The sequence below is a fragment of the Schistocerca piceifrons genome, chromosome 2 (assembly GCF_021461385.2).
Source record: "Schistocerca piceifrons isolate TAMUIC-IGC-003096 chromosome 2, iqSchPice1.1, whole genome shotgun sequence".
NCBI lineage: Eukaryota > Metazoa > Arthropoda > Insecta > Orthoptera > Acrididae > Schistocerca > Schistocerca piceifrons.
Genome location: NC_060139.1, coordinates 1032748205 through 1032768841, shown reverse-complemented (window position 1 = coordinate 1032768841; position 20637 = coordinate 1032748205). Strand labels below are relative to the sequence as shown.

Below are 20637 nucleotides of genomic sequence, written 5' to 3'. Positions count from 1 at the left end.
CCACTCGACTCCTCGTTGCTCTCGTCAGATTCCCGTGGCACCGCCAGTACGGGTCAAGGAGGCTATGATTCGCAGATGTGCCACTCATCGTCCTGACATATTCTGTTACCCGGCTGGTTTCGTATGCAAACATGGTAAATTTGACTCTACACACCATTCACAGCTGCCGGCAGAACATAAATATAAATAAGATCGGGATGGACACAGGACAGAAGGCATTTTTCCCCCAATCGCTATTCCACTGATACTACTAAAAGGCTAACCTAATTCATGACATGCAATACCAGTTTCGTGTTGCCTATAAGGCAGCTTCTTCGGTCAACGGAAACGTAATTTTTTTTTAAATGCAGTCAATAATTATACACTCCTGGAAATTGAAATAAGAACACCGTGCATTCATTGTCCCAGGAAGGGGAAACTATTGACACATTCCTGGGGTCAGATACATCACATGATCACACTGACAGAATCACAGGCACATAGACACAGGCAACAGAGCATGCACAATGTCGGCACTAGTACAGTATATCCACCTTTCGCAGCAATGCAGGCTGCTATTCTCCCATGGAGACGATCGTAGAGATGCTGGATGTAGTCCTGTGGAACGGCTTGCCATGCCATTTCCACCTGGCGCCTCAGTTGGACCAGCGTTCGTGCTGGACGTGCAGACGGCGTGAGACGGCGCTTCATCCAGTCCCAAACATGCTCAATGGAGGACAGATCCGGAGATCTTGCTGGCCAGGGTAGTTGACTTACACCTTCTAGAGAACGTTGGGTGGCACGGGATACATGCGGACGTTCATTGTCCTGTTGGAACAGCAAGTTCCCTTGCCGGTCTAGGAATGGTAGAACGATGGGTTCGATGACGGTTTGGATGTACCGTGCACTATTCAGTGTCGCCTCGAGGATCACCAGTGGTGTACGGCCAGTGTAGGAGATCGCTCCCCACACCAGGATGCCGGGTGTTGGCCCTGTGTGCCTCGGTCGTATGCAGTCCTGATTGTGGCGCTCACCTGCACGGCGCCAAACACGCATACGACCATCATTGGCACCAAGGCAGAAGCGACTCTCATCGCTGAAGACGACACGTCTCCATTCGTCCCTCCATTCACGCCTGTCGCGACGCCACTGGAGGCGGGCTGCACGATGTTGGGGCGTGAGCGGAAGACGGCCTAACGGTGTGCGGGACCGTAGCCCAGCTTCATGGAGACGGTTGCGAATGGTCCTCGCCGATACCCCAGGAGCAACAGTGTCCCTAATTTGCTGGGAAGTGGCGGTGCGGTCCCCTACGGCACTGCGTAGGCTCCTACGGTCTTGGCGTGCATCCGTGCGTCGCTGCGGTCCGGTCCCAGGTCGACGGGCACGTGCACCTTCCGCCGACCACTGGCGACAACATCGATGTACTGTGGAGACCTCACGCCCCACGTGTTGAGCAATTCGGCGGTACGTCCACCCGGCCTCCCGCATGCCCACTATACGCCCTCGCTCAAAGTCCGTCAACTGCACATACGGTTCACGTCCACGCTGTCGCGGCATGCTACCAGTGTTAAAGACTGCGATGGAGCTCCGTATGCCACGGCAAACTGGCTGACACTGACGGCGGCGGTGCACAAATGCTGCGCAGCTAGCGCCATTCGACGGCCAACACCGCGGTTCCTGGTGTGTCCGCTGTGCCGTGCGTGTGATCGTTGCTTGTACAGCCCTCTCGCAGTGTCCGGAGCAAGTATGGTGGGTCTGACACACCGGCGTCAATGTGTTCTTTTTTCCATTTCCAGGAGTGTATGTAATACTGGAAATAAAACTGCTGTCACCCTTTACTCAGTAAGAGGTACGATCTTGCATCAGAGGTTCAACACAGGAAGAAAAGCATTTGGCTGAAACTGTGTGCTTCTCTTCAGGCAGTGCTGATCAGGATGCAAAAAAGACAATAGTCATCCAGTGTTTAATAACTAGAGCACTCAGCTGCTTCCAACGAACATTAATTTCAAACCTTTGCAAATGGCAATGTTTTAAATGTCTGCCGCTAAGAATTTAGCACAGTATCAGAAGTTCAAAGAAACTGCAATGTATAAAAGAGCTTCAAATAATTGGAAGTTTAGTCAACCCAGTAGCAAAGGTTTTTTCTCCTAGTTTGAAACTGTTACTGGAGAAGACGAAATACAAAATGTGCTTAAACTCCAATAAATCCTGGCCTATGAAAACTACATTATCAGTGAGATTTTAGTAGACTTTCTTTTCTTTGAATTCCATGATACGCATTTGAAGTAAACAAGGTTTAAAACAACAAATGTATTACGTTCCAGGTTTCTGTCTTTTAGCCTTTTCATTAGCATGGTTTTTATTGCATACTGTTGAAAGTTCAACATACGAAGCTTCTGTCTGATATGACGCTTGTTACTGTCGTGTGATTTCATAAATATTATTTAAGTACCTGATAAAGTAATTTCGACTTCGTTTCCTATTAATAATTGAAATGTCTACATTGTTACCTGAACCTCACGTGCAGCTACACTGCACTTTTGAGCCTCTCTCTGTGAGAGTGCTTATATCACATATTTGTGATAATTCTGTAATACGTTTTCTTGAAAATTTATTTTTGTGTACACTTCTGTGATTCAGTTGCGAATAGTTTACTTTGCAGTGAGTAGTTGTGCATATAAACATGTCACAAGCACTCTCAGTATGATCTGTATTACTCGTTGCCTGTTAATGATCACTTCCCTTGTCTTATGTGCTACTGATAAAATTGATTCATGGATTCATTACAAACAACTTGTTATTTTGATGTGTTGTCTGGCAGTTTCATGTGATTATGTGTAAGCGTATGTAGGATAGTCATTTGATACGATCATTTGATACACACATTGCCATCTCTTCATAGTATAAAACTGCATAACTAAGACACTGAATCACATCAAGGAACATTGATGTATTACTATTACGTCACAGTTCAGTACGTTTAGTGATCCAGCTGCTTATGACAATGGATTTTTGTGTCTTTTACACAGGTTATGGTTTGTACATTGCCTTCTCTGTTACTGTTGTACGGCAAATGTACAGAAAGATTACATACACACTGTACATATATTTTTTATTCGGGTGACTAAAAAAATTAGTAACATGGCTGTATTCAACAAAGATAAATCTGTACAAATGTATGACAAATATAACATCTAATTGTTTTTACCTAAGATTAATGTGCATAATACAATAATGTTCATTGTTTGTATGATCTTCGATCTGTTACCTTCCACACTTTAGTGAGAGGTTACTTTTGTAACACAGCTAGTTTTGGTCAGTCTCACCTGTCTGAGGAAGGAATTACTAGTTTAAGAAGCCATAGTTTTGCTAGTAATGATGTCAACAGAAAACTTTAACAGTGTGTATGGAAATCATATCAATACAGTTACACTAACAGTAATACATATGAGACTAAGATTCAATACTTCCTCATGTTAGTTGGCTTTCTGACAACGTTTAGAACTAGTAATCAATGAAAGTTAGATTTGTGGAATACAAATATTTCGAGGAGTGTTTCTGGGTAAGGAAACACTCTCCAAGCACACAAATCTAACGTAATTTCCATTTGTACTATGTCATTTGAATTTGCTCTCTTTGAATAGAGACAAAAGTGTTTCACATTGTAATTACTGAAGCTCTTAAACTAGTGTTGGTTCTTGCAAGCACAATAAGACGACTGTTGCAAATGATTATGATGTTCTGATTGGCTCAAAGGTCAGTTACATGTCCTAGTTTCGTATTTTGTACTTCCAGTATAGCTGTAATGATATTTGCAGATCCATACATGACACTAAATTGTAGAGCATTGACGCAGAAAATGTTTGTTACCCTTCATGCAACTTCGTAAACTAGTATTTAAGTAGCATGTTTCATACTGTGAAAATATTTAAAATGTTATTACTCAGTTGTCTGAAATTTTTACCTAGCTAGGTGTGAGACATCCTTTGTTAGCTTTAAGGATGTATATTATACCTTCAGTTATATGTGTCTACATTATAGACAGACTTGTATAATGTCTTCAGTGTACCTATGACAGAAGTCAGAACAGCTAACTAGAACTTCAATCTGGATGTGATGTTACTAGTAGATTAGTTGCAGTTTGCACATGATGCGAAGTGTAATTTAATGATTCTGTCGTTTCACTTCAGAACCACTGTCTACAGTTTTCCACCTTTTTAAATGCTCTTCAATTTTGTATTTGATACATAGCATTCTATTGACTATATATGGCTTCATACATGGAGTTACGCGTGCGACATTGTGCATACCTTTCATATATTTTTAATTAATGGCCAATAGAGCAAACTGTAGATATAAAAATTTTTACACTGTCTGAAATTAGGATTGTTAAAGTTAAATACTACTCGGTGTTAGTATGCTCTTCCTATACGTGCTTGATGGTGGCATGGTAGTCTCAATTGGCTAATAGCACACTAATTAAATGATAAAGCCTACAACAATATTTTATGCATTATTTCAGTACTGATTGTCATTCGTTATGTCAGTCCACAAACCTGATAACAGATAGATAAAAAAATTTAGCCCACATAATGTAATTACAGTGGAGGATGTGTTAATGAGCTTGCAAGTGTGATTTTCTAACCTTTGTTTATTCAGAGAAACCATCACTTCCTCTGTAAGTAATGTAGAAACACAAGGGAACTTTCGAAAAATGTTGATTACTCTGTTGTATAACCAATGTATAGGAAAATAAATATTTTGACTTGCTTGAGGTCAGTAGTTAACCGAACATGCATGGGCTATCACCATGACATTACATTTCGCTTCAGAATAGTTGAACTGATGGAGATACATCACTCTAAAATGTCAGCTTTGTGCTAAACATGCAGAATGTTAGTGCTTTATGATTCTTTTCTAGAGATACATATTAAATGTCTAATTTAGTATTTTAGACAAATACTGTTGTCTCATTGGAAACATTTTAAATTGGTTATAAGGAATATTATATTTTGTATTACGACCAGATCAAACATCCTGTGTAGATATTTCAACTATTACTAAATCTAGGAAAGTACTTTCCTGGCAAGTAGTTTAAATTTTTAGTTAAGAGTTATATTATGTGTAGTAGGTAAATATACACTGCTTCCAATGACTACAGAAACATCTTAAATGTTAACATTCAATTAAAGTGTCTGCATGTTGTGGAAATTACATTTATTGAATAAGTGCTGTTTCTGTTAAACCTTATTTTTTATGCACCGAAAGAAGAAAAAACGCTGTTATAAGACTCAAAAACCCATGTAAGCAAGCTGTAGGTAATATTTGTAGTCTTACACTACAAACAAGAATCCATCTTCTCTTGGTGTCAGTCATAAACGATCTTCCAAAAAATAGTCTCATGTCTGACTGCTCTGAAACTGCTTCCTCTTACTTGCAGACCTCTGTTTTTCTTTCCTATCGGCCTCTCTTGGCCAACTCTTGATTTTTTTCGACCCCGATGGTATTAGGTTGCGAGGCCCGAGGGTGTCATTCATTTCCTTCCTCTAACCTTACATTCAATGGGGCAGGAGGGCCTCCATACACGAAGCGGATTCAGCCCTCCCAAGGGTGCAAACCTGCACGACAACATCAGGTCCTCCAAACTCAGGGTTATGTGACAAGGCTGGTAAGCAGTGCAAGAAGAGTACTCACAAGCTTCAGGACGAGCCCTGGACATAAAGGCTGGCAGACATACGGTGAGAACAGAAGTGGCCATAATGGATGTGAAGACAGCAGTGTTCCTCTGATCATTCACCGACAACTACTCTCATTTGGGAACAATCTGACCTGCAGTAGGGGACGTCTCTTTGCATCAGAAGTGAAGTAGGTCAGGTACGTAAACAACATAAAATGGTAACGGTTGCTGCTTTTGGAAGTATTATCACGAAAAGAAGTAATTGGGAAAATGGAAATCAGTAACCCCATGTTGGAGCCATTCTTACGGGGACAATCCTCGAGGTAAGCTCAGCACTTAGTACTGCACTAAGTGAACAAATGAGATGGATGTTGGTGTTCCAAAATTACGGTGACGTTATGTACCGTGTTGCATATTACTCAGGGACCGAAAGAAAGTAATGTTGTTGGTTCCACATGTGAAGAGAAGACTGAAGTGACGAAACATTGTGGAGGACCGTTGCTGAAATTACGAGCCACCAGTGTACTTCATCCCAAGACACGCTTCAGTACACAGCCTCAGAAAACGCAGTGTTTCACAGTTGTCGGTCACCCCCAGACAACGCGGACGTCTGCACGAATAGTCTTCATTTGTATTCTGGTGACCACTAGTAGAACAAATATGCCTCTTACTGAAGATGGTTCTGTACCTTTGGTAACAGAAAGACGATAAGATGTCCACTCAGCTTGACAAAAGGCCCGAAATATCTTCACCTACAGTCTTCCATTTGGGATGGGAACATAAGCTGCCCGTAGGCTAACTTCGTTCCACAAAAGTGTTAAAACTGTGACAAATGAGTTGCACCGGCCAACTAGCTAGCCTGCTTCTTCCTGTCATGTATTTGATTCACCTTTCGCTGAAACTACCTCCATAAGAGCCAAGATACGAAGAGTAGTCGACGACTACCTGTGACCACACGCTCTGGATTCTGACTTGATTCGACATCAGTCAGTAACAGATCGTTGAATCTGAAAGACTATGCAGCTGAATGCAGTCTTAAATACCAGTGGACTACTACTACAAGTACTTCCGTCTGGAGTGGAAGCAGACAGCTTAGAATGAATACAGTGCGAGACGCCAGCCTTAGTGGAAGTCCCATCCCGATGTTTCATGGGCCAACCAGTGAGAGGCGGTAGGACTGTGGGTGTTCCATAAACAGTTCAAAGAACAGTGGTAGCTCGAGGAGCAGCCATTCCTGACACCAGATTTATAACCGAATATTTCTTGCGGGAGACATGATAACCAGTAGAGTGCAATGTGTTGCGAGGTACAAGAAGCTACCACCCACCTTCCAAGATCTGTGAAGACTTTGCACTGAACTGAATTAACAAAACAATATACAGAATTAGTGATACGGGTTAACAGAGTTCAAAGAAACGTGTTACTGTGTAGAGTGAATTCTGTATGCAAGCCACTTCTGTTTACCAGTCGTCGCTGTAATGCCAGGCACAGTTACCAGTGGTGTGATGTACCACTATGACATCAGCTGGGACCGGGAGGAGGACGAAAACGTCACAGGAGCAAGGGAAATACTAAGGAGGAAAAAATAACTCTTAGTTTCGTTCCACTTCTTCACGAGCTATTTACGTATCTGCCTTCCCTCCAGTGTTGCTATTCCTTCTTTCTTCATTGATTGTATTTAATTATAGGATATTTAGTAGCTAAATATTCCATATGAGCATTATTCTCTACCTCTCTTCAGCAATAATATTCCAGCAGAGAGCCCGTGGAAGAGCCAACTGACGCAGGTGGCGATATGTGTGTTACACTAGTGTGTTACCATCTCAAGTAACGTAACTTTTGTTGTATGTAATATGCATATTAAAACGAATGTACTGGATAAGTTACGTTAATTGGCAGCTGTAATATAACAAAACCTATAAATGTTTTACATATAATAGTTAGGCAGAGTATCATGTTTTTCGAATTAAATGTATGGAAAGAAATAACATAGTTACCATAGTAGCCATTTATTTATATAGTAAGAAACTCTGAACCAGTTTGTTGCCCAGGACATATTCAGTTACGACAAATACCTTAAATATAGATGTATTTTGTAGTAAAAAAAAAGAACACCAAGCTGTTACGCGTTGTTATATTACTCTGCTGCTGGCTAGGTGTGGTTATTTCACACCAAAATAAGTTTCATGCGATCTACGCTGCAAACTTTTATTTTCATGTGTTGGTATTTTGGTACTGTGTTTTCCATTGTTATATTTGGGGGGTCGGAGATCGACTAAACAGATAGTAGAGCTAGTGGAATATAGACGATTCTTCAGTACAGTAGTTTGTGAAACATAATCATACGAATGTAGAGCTGCTACGTAATACCACCTTACAAAGTGACATTTGAGGAACTTGGGGTGGATAACTGTACTTTACAATGATCATACATTTTTTAATTTAAAGGAAAATGTTTTGCAATTTTTTTAGTTGTGGCACCACAGTCAAACGACTCTCTATAACACTGCCAAGCTATAAAGTAATTGAAGAGTTGTAATTTTATGTCCATAAGTTACATCGATGTATATGGTGAATGACCTTTTTAAAATAACGAGACTGCCAATTTGTCAGTTGCACATGTTCATTAAGGATGTCTTCCTGTTCTCTGTTTGGATGCACAGAAGGTGATGGCAATGAACTTTCTCTTCTCGCCACCCCAAACAAGATGATTAAATCTACAGTTTGCTCTCGCTGTTGTTCCACGTGTGGAGGATGTTCCACGATTCGTAATACAGGCTTTGGCAGGTTGTAGAGGATACTTTGTACATTTCTGGACAAGAGGTCCTTAACAAAACATCGTGCATTAAACTTGGTCCGCAAGGCTGTGGCAGGAATCGTGAAATACCCTTTATTTATTAGTGATCAGACTGATGGCAAATGGTTTGGATAGATTACTGAGCCTCAGTAATGCAGTGTCATGTATATCTAATTTTGAGCCATCTGCTACTATGTGGCAAGTGGGATTTCTCGGTTTCTGCCATTGTTGTCAGTTGGTAGCTTAGATAATAATGTAATGTACCTTTTCAAGGGACAACGAACTACGAAAGAACCCAAGTTTGAAGAGTTGTAGGTGATGAAAATTTCGTCGGGGAGAAATTCATCTGGCAGTGCACAAACGTGCTTGCACCTGACAAGCTCTCCTTCAATCTTCCTTAATGAACATCAGTATGCAGTAATAGAAACACCTTGTTTTTCCGTGTTGCCGATACCATTGTCTGTCCAGGTTTCATTGTGAAAATATTATCCGAGGCTGTATAATTCATATTGGGAACTTCACTACAAATTTAACTAATGACTTCAGTGGCTATGAATGTGAACAAAAGACGTGGTTTCTTCATAGTAATATTCGCACTCAGATAATGCTTATGAACGAACGATGTAATGTATAATGTAAATATTGGTTTGCAAGCTACTTTCAGTCTATTGCAGCAAACTTCTTTGATCTTGATAACTTACTACTGCAGTGATATTACCATGTTTATGTAATGTATCTGAAAATTCTGTGCCTTATACAGGTATTAAAAATGTACCAGTAAACTCTGATTCTCTAAAGAATCCCATGCATAAGAGCTGCAGACTGATACCTCTGTAAATTGTCTTACGTAGCTTAATGCATGTAACCGACGAAATGTTTAGGAACGGTTTGATGTTGAGTGTAAAGTATGTTGGAAGTCGGTAAGTGCTCTCATCCATCAACACTAGATGGTTGAATTCCAGGTATACGCACGGAATCTACGCTGAGTCGACAAGCACTCAGTTCGTCCAGTCCCTAACTGTACTACGTCTTATCCCTTTTCATTTTAACTGTATTATATATCTAAATGAGTAAATTACGGCATTAGAAGTATCTGAATTTAATCAAGAACTACGCCAAATATTGATGATAAAATTTTTGCTGTCCTTGGAAGCTGTGACTTAAGCAAATCTGAAACTGGTGTCAGGCTCCTGGCTGATTACTTAGCCATTATACAGTCAGTCAGAGAATACTGTAAATCGAACTTTGTATTGTTGCTATGTAAGTACTTTGGCTACAACTATTACTGTAATAACTGTTCCAGTAACTGATATTCAGCTGTATCTTCCATGTCCCTGTACACGACTGTCGAAGATTGTCACTATCACACATTGAGTCTTTAGTTATTAATATTACTGCGTTTGCATCTGCGTTTCTTCCACGTTTTTATTACACTGGCTATTAGCTACTGCTTTTACCCCTCAAGATATATGTATTCATATAAGAGGATGTTCAACTCTGGGCAGCTAGTTCCCCATTCCTTTGTCATTTTATTACAGTGGAACTAGTCACCATTTTGACCTCTGTGAGGGGCATTTTTATACTGCTGGAGTAGTACTGGAACATCTGCGCAATTCTTATTCAGCTTTGTTCATCAAAAATTTTGGCACATGAACGTACACTGTTCTAACATGGAACATTCTCCATCCTTTTTATCAGTCTCTTTAACGTTCTAGGGAGTATGCATACTTAACTGTAAACAAAAAGAGGATATGCAAAAACTGACAACAGTTCTTCCTCTCTCATACCTCGCACGCGCACGGTGGCAACGGTGACTGGAGGACATCTAGGCTCCACTCATTCACTAACTGCAACTGTCTCCACTTGTTTCTCTCTCTACCACTGCCACTGTCGCCTCTCTGTTCCACCGCCAGTCCCTCTGCTACTCCCTTTCAGCGCAAAAAGAAAGCGATTATGTTCTTCCTTGGCTCACTTCCATGCAGTCAAACACAGTGGACTGAATGCAGCTAGAAGTCCCCTTCTCCATTGCGTCCAGTCGATACTCGACATGTCAGCAATATAGTACTTCCGGTAGGATCAATGTCTGAATAGTCTCAAGACACCTGCAGGTTTGGTTTCCTGCATGGATCGTGTTGATCTGGACTTGACATAAAAGTTTCCCAGTGAGAAACCCTCTCAGGTGTTCAAATACGGAGACAAAATAGCAGGAACGGTCTTACACACGCAGTAACTACTTCACCAGTATCTTAACCTTGTATTAACTCGTTACCTTTCATCGACTTCTTGGTTTCGTTTATGAGCGGCCAAAATTTTCTGGCAGAGATCTGTTGCCTGGTTGTTTGATTGTTCAGCAACTCTGAAGAGGAATTTACACAGATACCTCGTCACGCTGGATATGCCTCATTCTTCCCTAATATTGTGCTCTCACCGAAGTTTTCTTTAAAATTACCGTATATGATCATCTCGAGGGTAAAACTGAACAGTGAAACTCAGAAAAAAAGTTTTGTTGCCTCGGAACCTTCAATTACACGGAGTTTACCCTAAAACAGAGCTTCGTCAGTTATCAACATCATTGTTCCGTTTGAGAAGTACGGTTGACAGGACACGGGAGAAAGTGGTTGGGCATTAACGCGCTACTATTTCTACTGGATTGCAAATGACTGCCTGCATTGCGCTCTGTCCATTTCAGTGCATAGACGGTCGTGAGACGATGCGCCTGCATATATCGGCAGCAGCACGCATGACATCAGGTCGGCACTCGAAAGATTTATTTCGTTGACTGTACAGAGTAACACACCGCATTGAAATGTAAAGTGGGTCAGATGGTTCTAAATGCAACAGCAGAGACTTCTCATTGTTACAGTGTTATTTGTGAGCTGTGTTACTGCTCAAGTTACGTGCTAGAGAAACCTAAAGTGCAATTTAACCTCTGCTACTCTCAGCAGGTAGGAAACTAGGGATCTTTGCTGATGGACCAACTTGTGGTTGGTACATAGTTTCAATTTCAACTGAAGAAAAAATTTCATTATTACAGGATAACAGAATCAGAAAAACAATAGAAACATTTAATTCGGACCTTTGTCCACTTGAAGGGGTGGGGGGTGGGGGTGGGGTGGGGTGGGGGTGGGGTGGGGCGGCAGACGGCAGACGGATATAAATGAAATTCCCAAAGATCAGGTCTTCAGATTTCGGACACTTGTCCTTCACCAAACGTAGACAAACTGTGATCAGGCCATGAATTAATATAACAAACAGGGTTTTTAAAGATAACTAGATCAGATTGCAAAAGCGTCAGTCACCAACATAAGCACACTATCAAATTCATCGCTTACGTAACCAAAATATACACAACATTAATGATTCACCTTAAGCTACTCATGAAAAGATCTCGTCCCTCCCGGCGGACAGGCCGGATATGCAACTAAAGGATGGAAGCGCGCCTTATATACGGTGGTACTCTGAACAAACGAGTAGAAAGGAACCTCCAAGCAATTTCGAAGATGATCAGGCTGCAAACCAGGGCAGAAAACATGTCGCAAGCACGATCTCAGCCTGTCCGCCAACGAGACAAACCCGATGCCCCCACATACCAGACAGTTTCTGCAGCAGCAAATAATTCACGCGGCAGACAGATTAAACTCGTGATTCACCTTCGAGACCATGAAAGGCTTACGAACTACTTGACTACCAGATAACATAACTGACAACCAAACAAACATTTACCGAATAAAAGAACAATTAGAATTACATGGATTTAACAAAAGCTCTGTTGTTCATATTAAAAGGAGGTCTCAAACCAAAACTGGGCGAAGAGCACACTAATTATCATACATGAAATTAACACTACAAGGAACTTTTAAAACTAGCAGTAAAACTCTATCCCCTTCTGTATTTGCCGAAATAATTGGAATCCACTCCGTGGGATCAACACTTACAAGTCCTAGACTTCGTAAGTTCCGTATAACACCCTCTTATTAAAACCATCCTTAACTGATCTCCGGTAGATACAACATGCCAGTAGAAGTTGGACACATCTTCACAGGTTAACAGCAGAACATAAATCATACGTAACTTCACCTCATCGTGTAACTGGAAACATTATGTCCAACACGAGGGGACGGACCCGCCACCACCTGCCTCGCCCCTCCCCCGTCCCCACGTCGCTCGTCGCGCCCTCCCCCGGTCCCCCACGTCGCTCGTCGCGCCCTCCCCCGTCCCCCCACGTCGCTCGTCGCGCCCTCCCCGTCCCCCCACGTCGCTCGTCGCGCCCTCCCCCGTCCCCCCACGTCGCTCGTCGCGCCCCTCCCCCGTCCCCCCCACGTCGCTCGTCCGCGCCCTCCCCCGTCCCCCCACGTCGCTCGTCGCGCCCTCCCCCGTCCCCCCACGTCGCTCGTCGCGCCCTCCCCCGTCCCCCACGTCGCTCGTCGCGCCCTCCCCCGTCCCCCCACGTCGCTCGTCGCGCCCTCCCCCGTCCCCCCACGTCGCTCGTCGCGCCCTCCCCCGTCCCCCCGTCGCTCGCTCGTCCCCCGTCCGCGTCGCGCTCCCCCCGTCCCCCCCACGTCGCTCGTCGCGCCCTCCCCCGTCCCCCCACGTCGCTCGTCGCGCCCTCCCCCGTCCCCCCACGTCGCTCGTCGCGCCCTCCCCCGTCCCCCCCACCCCCCCACGTCGCTCGTCGCGCCCTCCCCCCGTCCCCCCCACGTCGCTCGTCGCGCCCTCCCCCGTCCCCCACGTCGCTCGTCGCGCCCTCCCCCCGTCCCCCCACGTCGCTCGTCGCGGCCCTCCCCCGTCCCCCCACGTCGCTCGTCGCGGCCCTCCCCCGTCCCCCCACGTCGCTCGTCGCGCCCCTCCCCCGTCCCCCCACGTCGCTCGTCGCGCCCCTCCCCCGTCCCCCACCCGTCGCTCGTCGCGGCCCTCCCCCCGTCCCCCCACGTCGCTCGTCGCGCCCTCCCCCGTCCCCCCCACGTCGCTCGTCGCGCCTCCCTCCGTCCCCCCACGTCGCTCGTCGCGCCCTCCCCCGTCCCCCCACGCTCGCTCGTCGCGCCCTCCCCCGTCCCCCCACGTCGCTCGTCGCGCCCTCCCCCGTCCCCCCACGTCGCTCGTCGCGCCCTCCCCCGTCCCCCCACGTCGCTCGTCGCGCCCTCCCCCGTCCCCCCACGTCGCTCGTCGCGCCCTCCCCCGTCCCCCCACGTCGCTCGTCGCGCCCTCCCCCGTCCCCCACGTCGCTCGTCGCGCCCCTCCCCCGTCCCCCCACGTCGCTCGTCGCGCCCATCCCCCCGTCCCCCCACGTCGCTCGTCGCGACCCTACCCCCGTCCCCCCCACGTCGCTCGTCGCGCCCTCTCCCCGTCCCCCCCACGTCGCTCGTCGCGCCCTCCCTCCCCCCACGTCGCTCGTCGCGCCCTCCCCCGTCCCCCCCACGTCGCTCGTCGCCGCCCTCCCCGTCCCCCCACGTCGCTCGTCGCGCCCTCCCCCGTCCCCCCACGTCGCTCGTCGCGCCCTCCCCGTCCCCCCACGTCGCTCGTCGCGCCCTCCCCCGTCCCCCCACGTCGCTCGTCGCGCCCTCCCCCGTCCCCCCACGTCGCTCGTCGCGCCCTCCCCCGTCCCCCCACGTCGCTCGTCGCGCCTCCCCCGTCCCCCCACGTCGCTCGTCGCGCCCTCCCCCGTCCCCCCCACGTCGCTCGTCGCGCCCTCCCCCGTCCCCCCACGTCGCTCGTCGCGCCCTCCCCCGTCCCCCCACGTCGCTCGTCCGCGCCCTCCCCCCGTCCCCCCACGTCGCTCGTCGCGCCCTCCCCCGTCCCCCCACGTCGCTCGTCGCGCCCTCCCCCGTCCCCCCACGTCGCTCGTCGCGCCCTCCCCCGTCCCCCCACGTCGCTCGTCGCGCCCTCCCCCGTCCCCCCACGTCGCTCGTCGCGCCCTCCCCCGTCCCCCCACGTCGCTCGTCGCGCCCTCCCCCGTCCCCCCACGTCGCTCGTCGCGCCCTCCCCCGTCCCCCCACGTCGCTCGTCGCGCCCTCCCCCGTCCCCCCACGTCGCTCGTCGCGCCCTCCCCCGTCCCCCCACGTCGCTCGTCGCGCCCTCCCCCGTCCCCCCACGTCGCTCGTCGCGCCCTCCCCCGTCCCCCCACGTCGCTCGTCGCGCCCTCCCCCGTCCCCCCACGTCGCTCGTCGCGCCCTCCCCCGTCCCCCCACGTCGCTCGTCGCGCCCTCCCCCGTCCCCCCACGTCGCTCGTCGCGCCCTCCCCCGTCCCCCCACGTCGCTCGTCGCGCCCTCCCCCGTCCCCCCACGTCGCTCGTCGCGCCCTCCCCCGTCCCCCCACGTCGCTCGTCGCGCCCTCCCCCGTCCCCCCACGTCGCTCGTCGCGCCCTCCCCCGTCCCCCCACGTCGCTCGTCGCGCCCTCCCCCGTCCCCCCACGTCGCTCGTCGCGCCCTCCCCCGTCCCCCCACGTCGCTCGTCGCGCCCTCCCCCGTCCCCCCACGTCGCTCGTCGCGCCCTCCCCCGTCCCCCCACGTCGCTCGTCGCGCCCTCCCCCGTCCCCCCACGTCGCTCGTCGCGCCCTCCCCCGTCCCCCCACGTCGCTCGTCGCGCCCTCCCCCGTCCCCCCACGTCGCTCGTCGCGCCCTCCCCCCGTCCCCCCACGTCGCTCGTCGCGCCCTCACCCCGTCCCCCCACGTCGCTCGTCGCGCCCTCACCCCGTCCCCCCACGTCGCTCGTCGCGCCCTCACCCCGTCCCCCCACGTCGCTCGTCGCGCCCTCACCCCGTCCCCCCACGTCGCTCGTCGCGCCCTCACCCCGTCCCCCCACGTCGCTCGTCGCGCCCTCACCCCGTCCCCCCACGTCGCTCGTCGCGCCCTCACCCCGTCCCCCCACGTCGCTCGTCGCGCCCTCACCCCGTCCCCCCACGTCGCTCGTCGCGCCCTCACCCCGTCCCCCCACGTCGCTCGTCGCGCCCTCACCCCTCCCCCCACGTCGCTCGTCGCGCCCTCACCCCTCCCCCCACGTCGCTCGTCGCGCCCTCACCCCTCCCCCCACGTCGCTCGTCGCGCCCTCACCCCTCCCCCCACGTCGCTCGTCGCGCCCTCACCCCTCCCCCCACGTCGCTCGTCGCGCCCTCACCCCTCCCCCCACGTCGCTCGTCGCGCCCTCACCCCTCCCCCCACGTCGCTCGTCGCGCCCTCACCCCTCCCCCCACGTCGCTCGTCGCGCCCTCACCCCTCCCCCCACGTCGCTCGTCGCGCCCTCACCCCTCCCCCCACGTCGCTCGTCGCGCCCTCACCCCTCCCCCCACGTCGCTCGTCGCGCCCTCACCCCTCCCCCCACGTCGCTCGTCGCGCCCTCACCCCCTCCCCCCACGTCGCTCGTCGCGCCCTCACCCCCCTCCCCACGTCGCTCGTCGCGCCCTCACCCCCCCTCCCCACGTCGCTCGTCGCGCCCTCACCCACCCTCCCCACGTCGCTCGTCGCGCCCTCACCCACCCTCCCCACGTCGCTCGTCGCGCCCTCACCCACCCTCCCCACGTCGCTCGTCGCGCCGTCACCCACCCTCCCCACGTCGCTCGTCGCGCCCTCACCCACCCTCCCCACGTCGCTCGTCGCGCCCTCACCCACCCTCCCCACGTCGCTCGTCGCGCCCTCACCCACCCTCCCCACGTCGCTCGTCGCGCCCTCACCCCCCCTCCCCACGTCGCTCGTCGCGCCCTCCCCCCCCCCCTCCCCACGTCGCTCGTCGCGCCCTCCCCCCCCCCCCTCCCCACGTCGCTCGTCGCGCCCTCCCCCCCCCCCTCCCCACGTCGCTCGTCGCGCCCTCCCCCCCCCCCCCTCCCCACGTCGCTCGTCGCGCCCTCCCCCCCCCCTCCCCACGTCGCTCGTCGCGCCCTCCCCCCCCCCTCCCCACGTCGCTCGTCGCGCCCTCCCCCCCCCCTCCCCACGTCGCTCGTCGCGCCCTCCCCCCCCCTCCCCACGTCGCTCGTCGCGCCCTCCCCCCCCCTCCCCCCCTCCCCACGTCGCTCGTCGCGCCCTCCCCCCCCTCCCCCCCTCCCCACGTCGCTCGTCGCGCCCTCCCCCCCCTCCCCCCCTCCCCACGTCGCTCGTCGCGCCCTCCCCCCCCTCCCCCCCTCCCCACGTCGCTCGTCGCGCCCTCCCCCCCCCCTCCCCCCCTCCCCACGTCGCTCGTCGCGCCCTCCCCCCCCTCCCCCCCTCCCCACGTCGCTCGTCGCGCCCTCCCCCCCTCCCCCCCTCCCCACGTCGCTCGTCGCGCCCTCCCCCCCTCCCCACGTCGCTCGTCGCGCCCTCACCCCCCTCCCCCCCTCCCCACGTCGCTCGTCGCGCCCTCCCCCCCCTCCCCCCCCCTCCCCACGTCGCTCGTCGCGCCCTCCCCCCCCTCCCCCACCTCCCCCCCCTCCCCACGTCGCTCGCCGCGCCCTCCCCCCCCCTCCCCCCCCCTCCCCACGTCGCTCGTCGCGCCCTCCCCCCCTCCCCCCCCTCCCCCCCCTCCCCACGTCGCTCGTCGCGCCCTCCCCCCCCCCCCTCCCCCCCTCCCCACGTCGCTCGTCGCGCCCTCCCCCCCCTCCCCCCCCTCCCCACGTCGCTCGTCGCGCCCTCCCCCCCCTCCCCACGTCGCTCGTCGCGCCCTCCCCCCCCCCCTCCCCCCCTCCCCACGTCGCTCGTCGCGCCCTCCCCCCCCCTCCCCCCCTCCCCACGTCGCTCGTCGCGCCCTCCCCCCCCCTCCCCACGTCGCTCGTCGCGCCCTCCCCCCCCTCCCCACGTCGCTCGTCGCGCCCTCCCCCCCTCCCCACGTCGCTCGTCGCGCCCTCCCCCCCCCTCCCCCCCTCCCCACGTCGCTCGTCGCGCCCTCCCCCCCCTCCCCCCCCTCCCCCCCCTCCCCCCCTCCCCACGTCGCTCGTCGCGCCCTCCCCCCCCCCCTCCCCCCCCCTCCCCCCCCTCCCCACGTCGCTCGTCGCGCCCTCCCCCCCCCCTCCCCCCCTCCCCACGTCGCTCGTCGCGCCCTCCCCCCCCTCCCCCCCCTCCCCCCCCTCCCCACGTCGCTCGTCGCGCCCTCCCCCCCCTCCCCCCCTCCCCACGTCGCTCGTCGCGCCCTCCCCCCCCTCCCCCCCCTCCCCACGTCGCTCGTCGCGCCCTCCCCCCCCTCCCCCCCCCTCCCCACGTCGCTCGTCGCGCCCCCCCCTCCCCCCCTCCCCCCCTCCCCACGTCGCTCGTCGCGCCCTCCCCCCCCCTCCCCCCCCCTCCCCACGTCGCTCGTCGCGCCCTCCCCCCCCCCCTCCCCCCCTCCCCACGTCGCTCGTCGCGCCCTCCCCTCCCCCCCCCCCTCCCCACGTCGCTCGTCGCGCCCTCCCCCCCCCTCCCCCCCCTCCCCCCCCTCGGCACGTCGCCCTCTCACTCGCTCTTTCAGTGCTCTGTGAAACTCTTCACGCAATATTATATCTCCCATTTCCATAATAGTGTCCTCAAGTACATCGCCCTTGTCTAGACCCATCTACACTCCTGGAAATGGAAAAAAGAACACATTGACACCGGTGTGTCAAACCCACCATACTTACTGCGGACACTGCGAGAGGGCTGTACGGGCAATGATAACACGCACGGCACAGCGGACACACCAGGAACCGCGGTGTTGGCCATCGAATTGCGCTAGCTGCGCAGCATTTGTGCACCGCCGCCGTCAGTGTCAGCCAGTTCGCCATGGCATACGGAGCTCCATCGCAGTCTTTAACACTGGTAGCATGCCGCGACAGCGTGGACGTGAACCGTATGTGCAGCTGACGGACTTTGAGCGAGGGCGTATAGTGGGCATGTGGGAGGCCGGGTGGGCGTACCGCCGAATTGCTCAACACGTGGGGCGTGAGGTCTCCACAGTACATCGATGTTGTCGCCAGTAGTCGGCGGAAGGTGCCCGTGCCCGTCGACCTGGGACCGGACCGCAGCGACGCACGGATGCAGGCCAAGACCGTAGGGTCCTACGCAGTGCCGTAGAGGACCGCACCGCCACTTCCCAGCAAATTAGGGACACGGTTGCGAATGGTCCTCGCCGATACCCCAGGAGCAACAGTCTCCATGAAGCTGGACTACGGTCCCGCACACCGTTAGGCCGTCTTCCGCTCACGCCCCAACATCGTGCAGCCCGCCTCCAGTGGTGTCGTGAGAGGCGTGAATGGAGGGACGAATGGAGACGTGTCGTCTTCAGCGATGAGAGTCGCTTCTGCCTTGGTGCCAATGATGGTCGTATGCGTGTTTGGCGCCGTGCAGGTGAGCGCCACAATCAGGACTGCATACGACCGAGGCACACAGGGCCAACACCCGGCATCATGGTGTGGGGAGCGATCTCCTACACTGGCCGTACACCACTGGTGATCGTCGAGGGGACACTGAATAGTGCACGGTACATCCAAACCGTCATCGAACCCATCGTTCTACCATTCCTAGACCGGCAAGGGAACTTGCTGTTCCAACAGGACAACGCACGTCCGCATGTATCCCGTGCCACCCAACGTGCTCTAGAAGGTGTAAGTCAACTACCCTGGCCAGCAAGATCTCGGGATCTGTCCCCCATTGAGCATGTTTGGTACTGGATGAAGCGTCGTCTCACGCGGTCTGCACGTCCAGCACGAACGCTGGTCCAACTGAGGCGCCAGGTGGAAATGGCATGGCAAGCCGTTCCACAGGACTACATCCAGCATCTCTACGATCGTCTCCATGGGAGAATAGCAGCCTGCATTGCTGCGAAAGGTGGATATACACTGTACTAGTGCCGACATTGTGCATGCTCTGTTGCCTGTGTCTATGTGCCTGTGGTTCTGTCAGTGTGATCATGTGATGTATCTGACCCCAGGAATGTGTCAATAGTTTCCCCTTCCTGGGACAATGAATGCACGGTGTTCTTATTTCAATTTCCAGGAGTATATGTACTCTTAAAGGGTGTAAGGCCGTTACTTGACATTTGATTTCGGGTCTCCTTGTACAGTTTACCGATTTCTTTTTCCTTCGACGTTAACTCGTATTTTTTCCTTTATTAAATGAGATATTGGTTGTATTTCATTGTTGGTTCGCTTTGTTCAAGCTGTGTCGTTCAGCCCTTACTGTATTTTATATAACCACGTTTAATTTTAATTTAGAAACGGTTATTGAACCAAGCAGCCATGTTTAAAACTTTGCGATCCTCAGGTGGGCTGAATCAGAGGGATACTCAATCTGCCTGACGAACAGGTTTCGGGAGCTATTTCCTGTGACAGATGTAGTAACACACTGGTTGCTAGAGAGAGCCTCTCAACCTACTAGGTCAGAGCATTCGCAAATGAATTAATCGTAGTTCGGAGCTCCAATATAAGGCCCATAATCGGGCCTCTTCGGGATATGGCTGCAATGGAAGGGAACGAATGTGGTGAACATTGTGTTTACTTAGCGGGAGGAGTTTAAACCGCGTAAAAAAAAATAGGAAAAATAAACCAGCTTCATTTGAATTTTACGTGGAGATGGATATAGTGCGGTATTGCATTGTAGCTGACTAAGCAAAAAGCTGTCACCGACTTCTCTTCTGTAAGGTGTTCCAATCGTTTGTACGATCTCCTGGAGATTTGCGGGACCAGTGAAATGGCCGTATGTGAGAATTAGAGGGGTCCGCCGTTTCATCAGTTTTGCCGCCCAGAACATTACACTCGAACATTACACTCGAACATTACACTCGAACTTGGAAACGGATGGACCTGGGTTACGTACCGGCGTTCCTTGTGTCGTCTAGCGCTTCTCCAAACACACGCGTAGTGTCTGGTAGCAAACCAATTCTGATCTCGTCACCAAATACATTAGTGCAGTCTGCAGTGCTCGAATGTTGACTTGCAAAGGCCCAGGTCCTTGGATTGCGATGGTTCCGTCGGTGCAGTGCAAGACTTTGCAGTGGTCTTCTGGAATTAAGACCACCCGGATGCAGTCGTCTACGCACTGTTTGGCCTGACATACGAATCGCTGTTGCCCAGGCCGTTGGTGTTCGGTATATGCGAGCTGACGGTTCGACGAAACGACCCTGCATGGTTGTTGCCATCCGTCTACGATTACAGGCAAGGTCTGTCGTTAACATTTCACGTTCTGTGTTCTTCCTCTCCATATTACTCACCACTTTCAGTAACATGTAACCGATCGGCAACATATTACTGTGGGTGACCTGCTGAAAGTACAGCCG

General features: G+C 52.7%; 1 protein-coding gene across 1 annotated transcript in view; it reads left to right on the top strand.

Annotated features, from left to right (window-relative positions):
- LOC124776100 (basic proline-rich protein-like) overlaps positions 1-20637 on the top strand; it is a 92931-nt gene that overhangs the window by 10699 nt on the left and 61595 nt on the right. Inside the window, exon 2 of the mRNA XM_047250941.1 lies at positions 12568-16097. Coding sequence (XP_047106897.1) covers positions 12568-16097 — 3530 coding nt within the window. The remainder of the gene's footprint in view (positions 1-12567; positions 16098-20637) is intronic.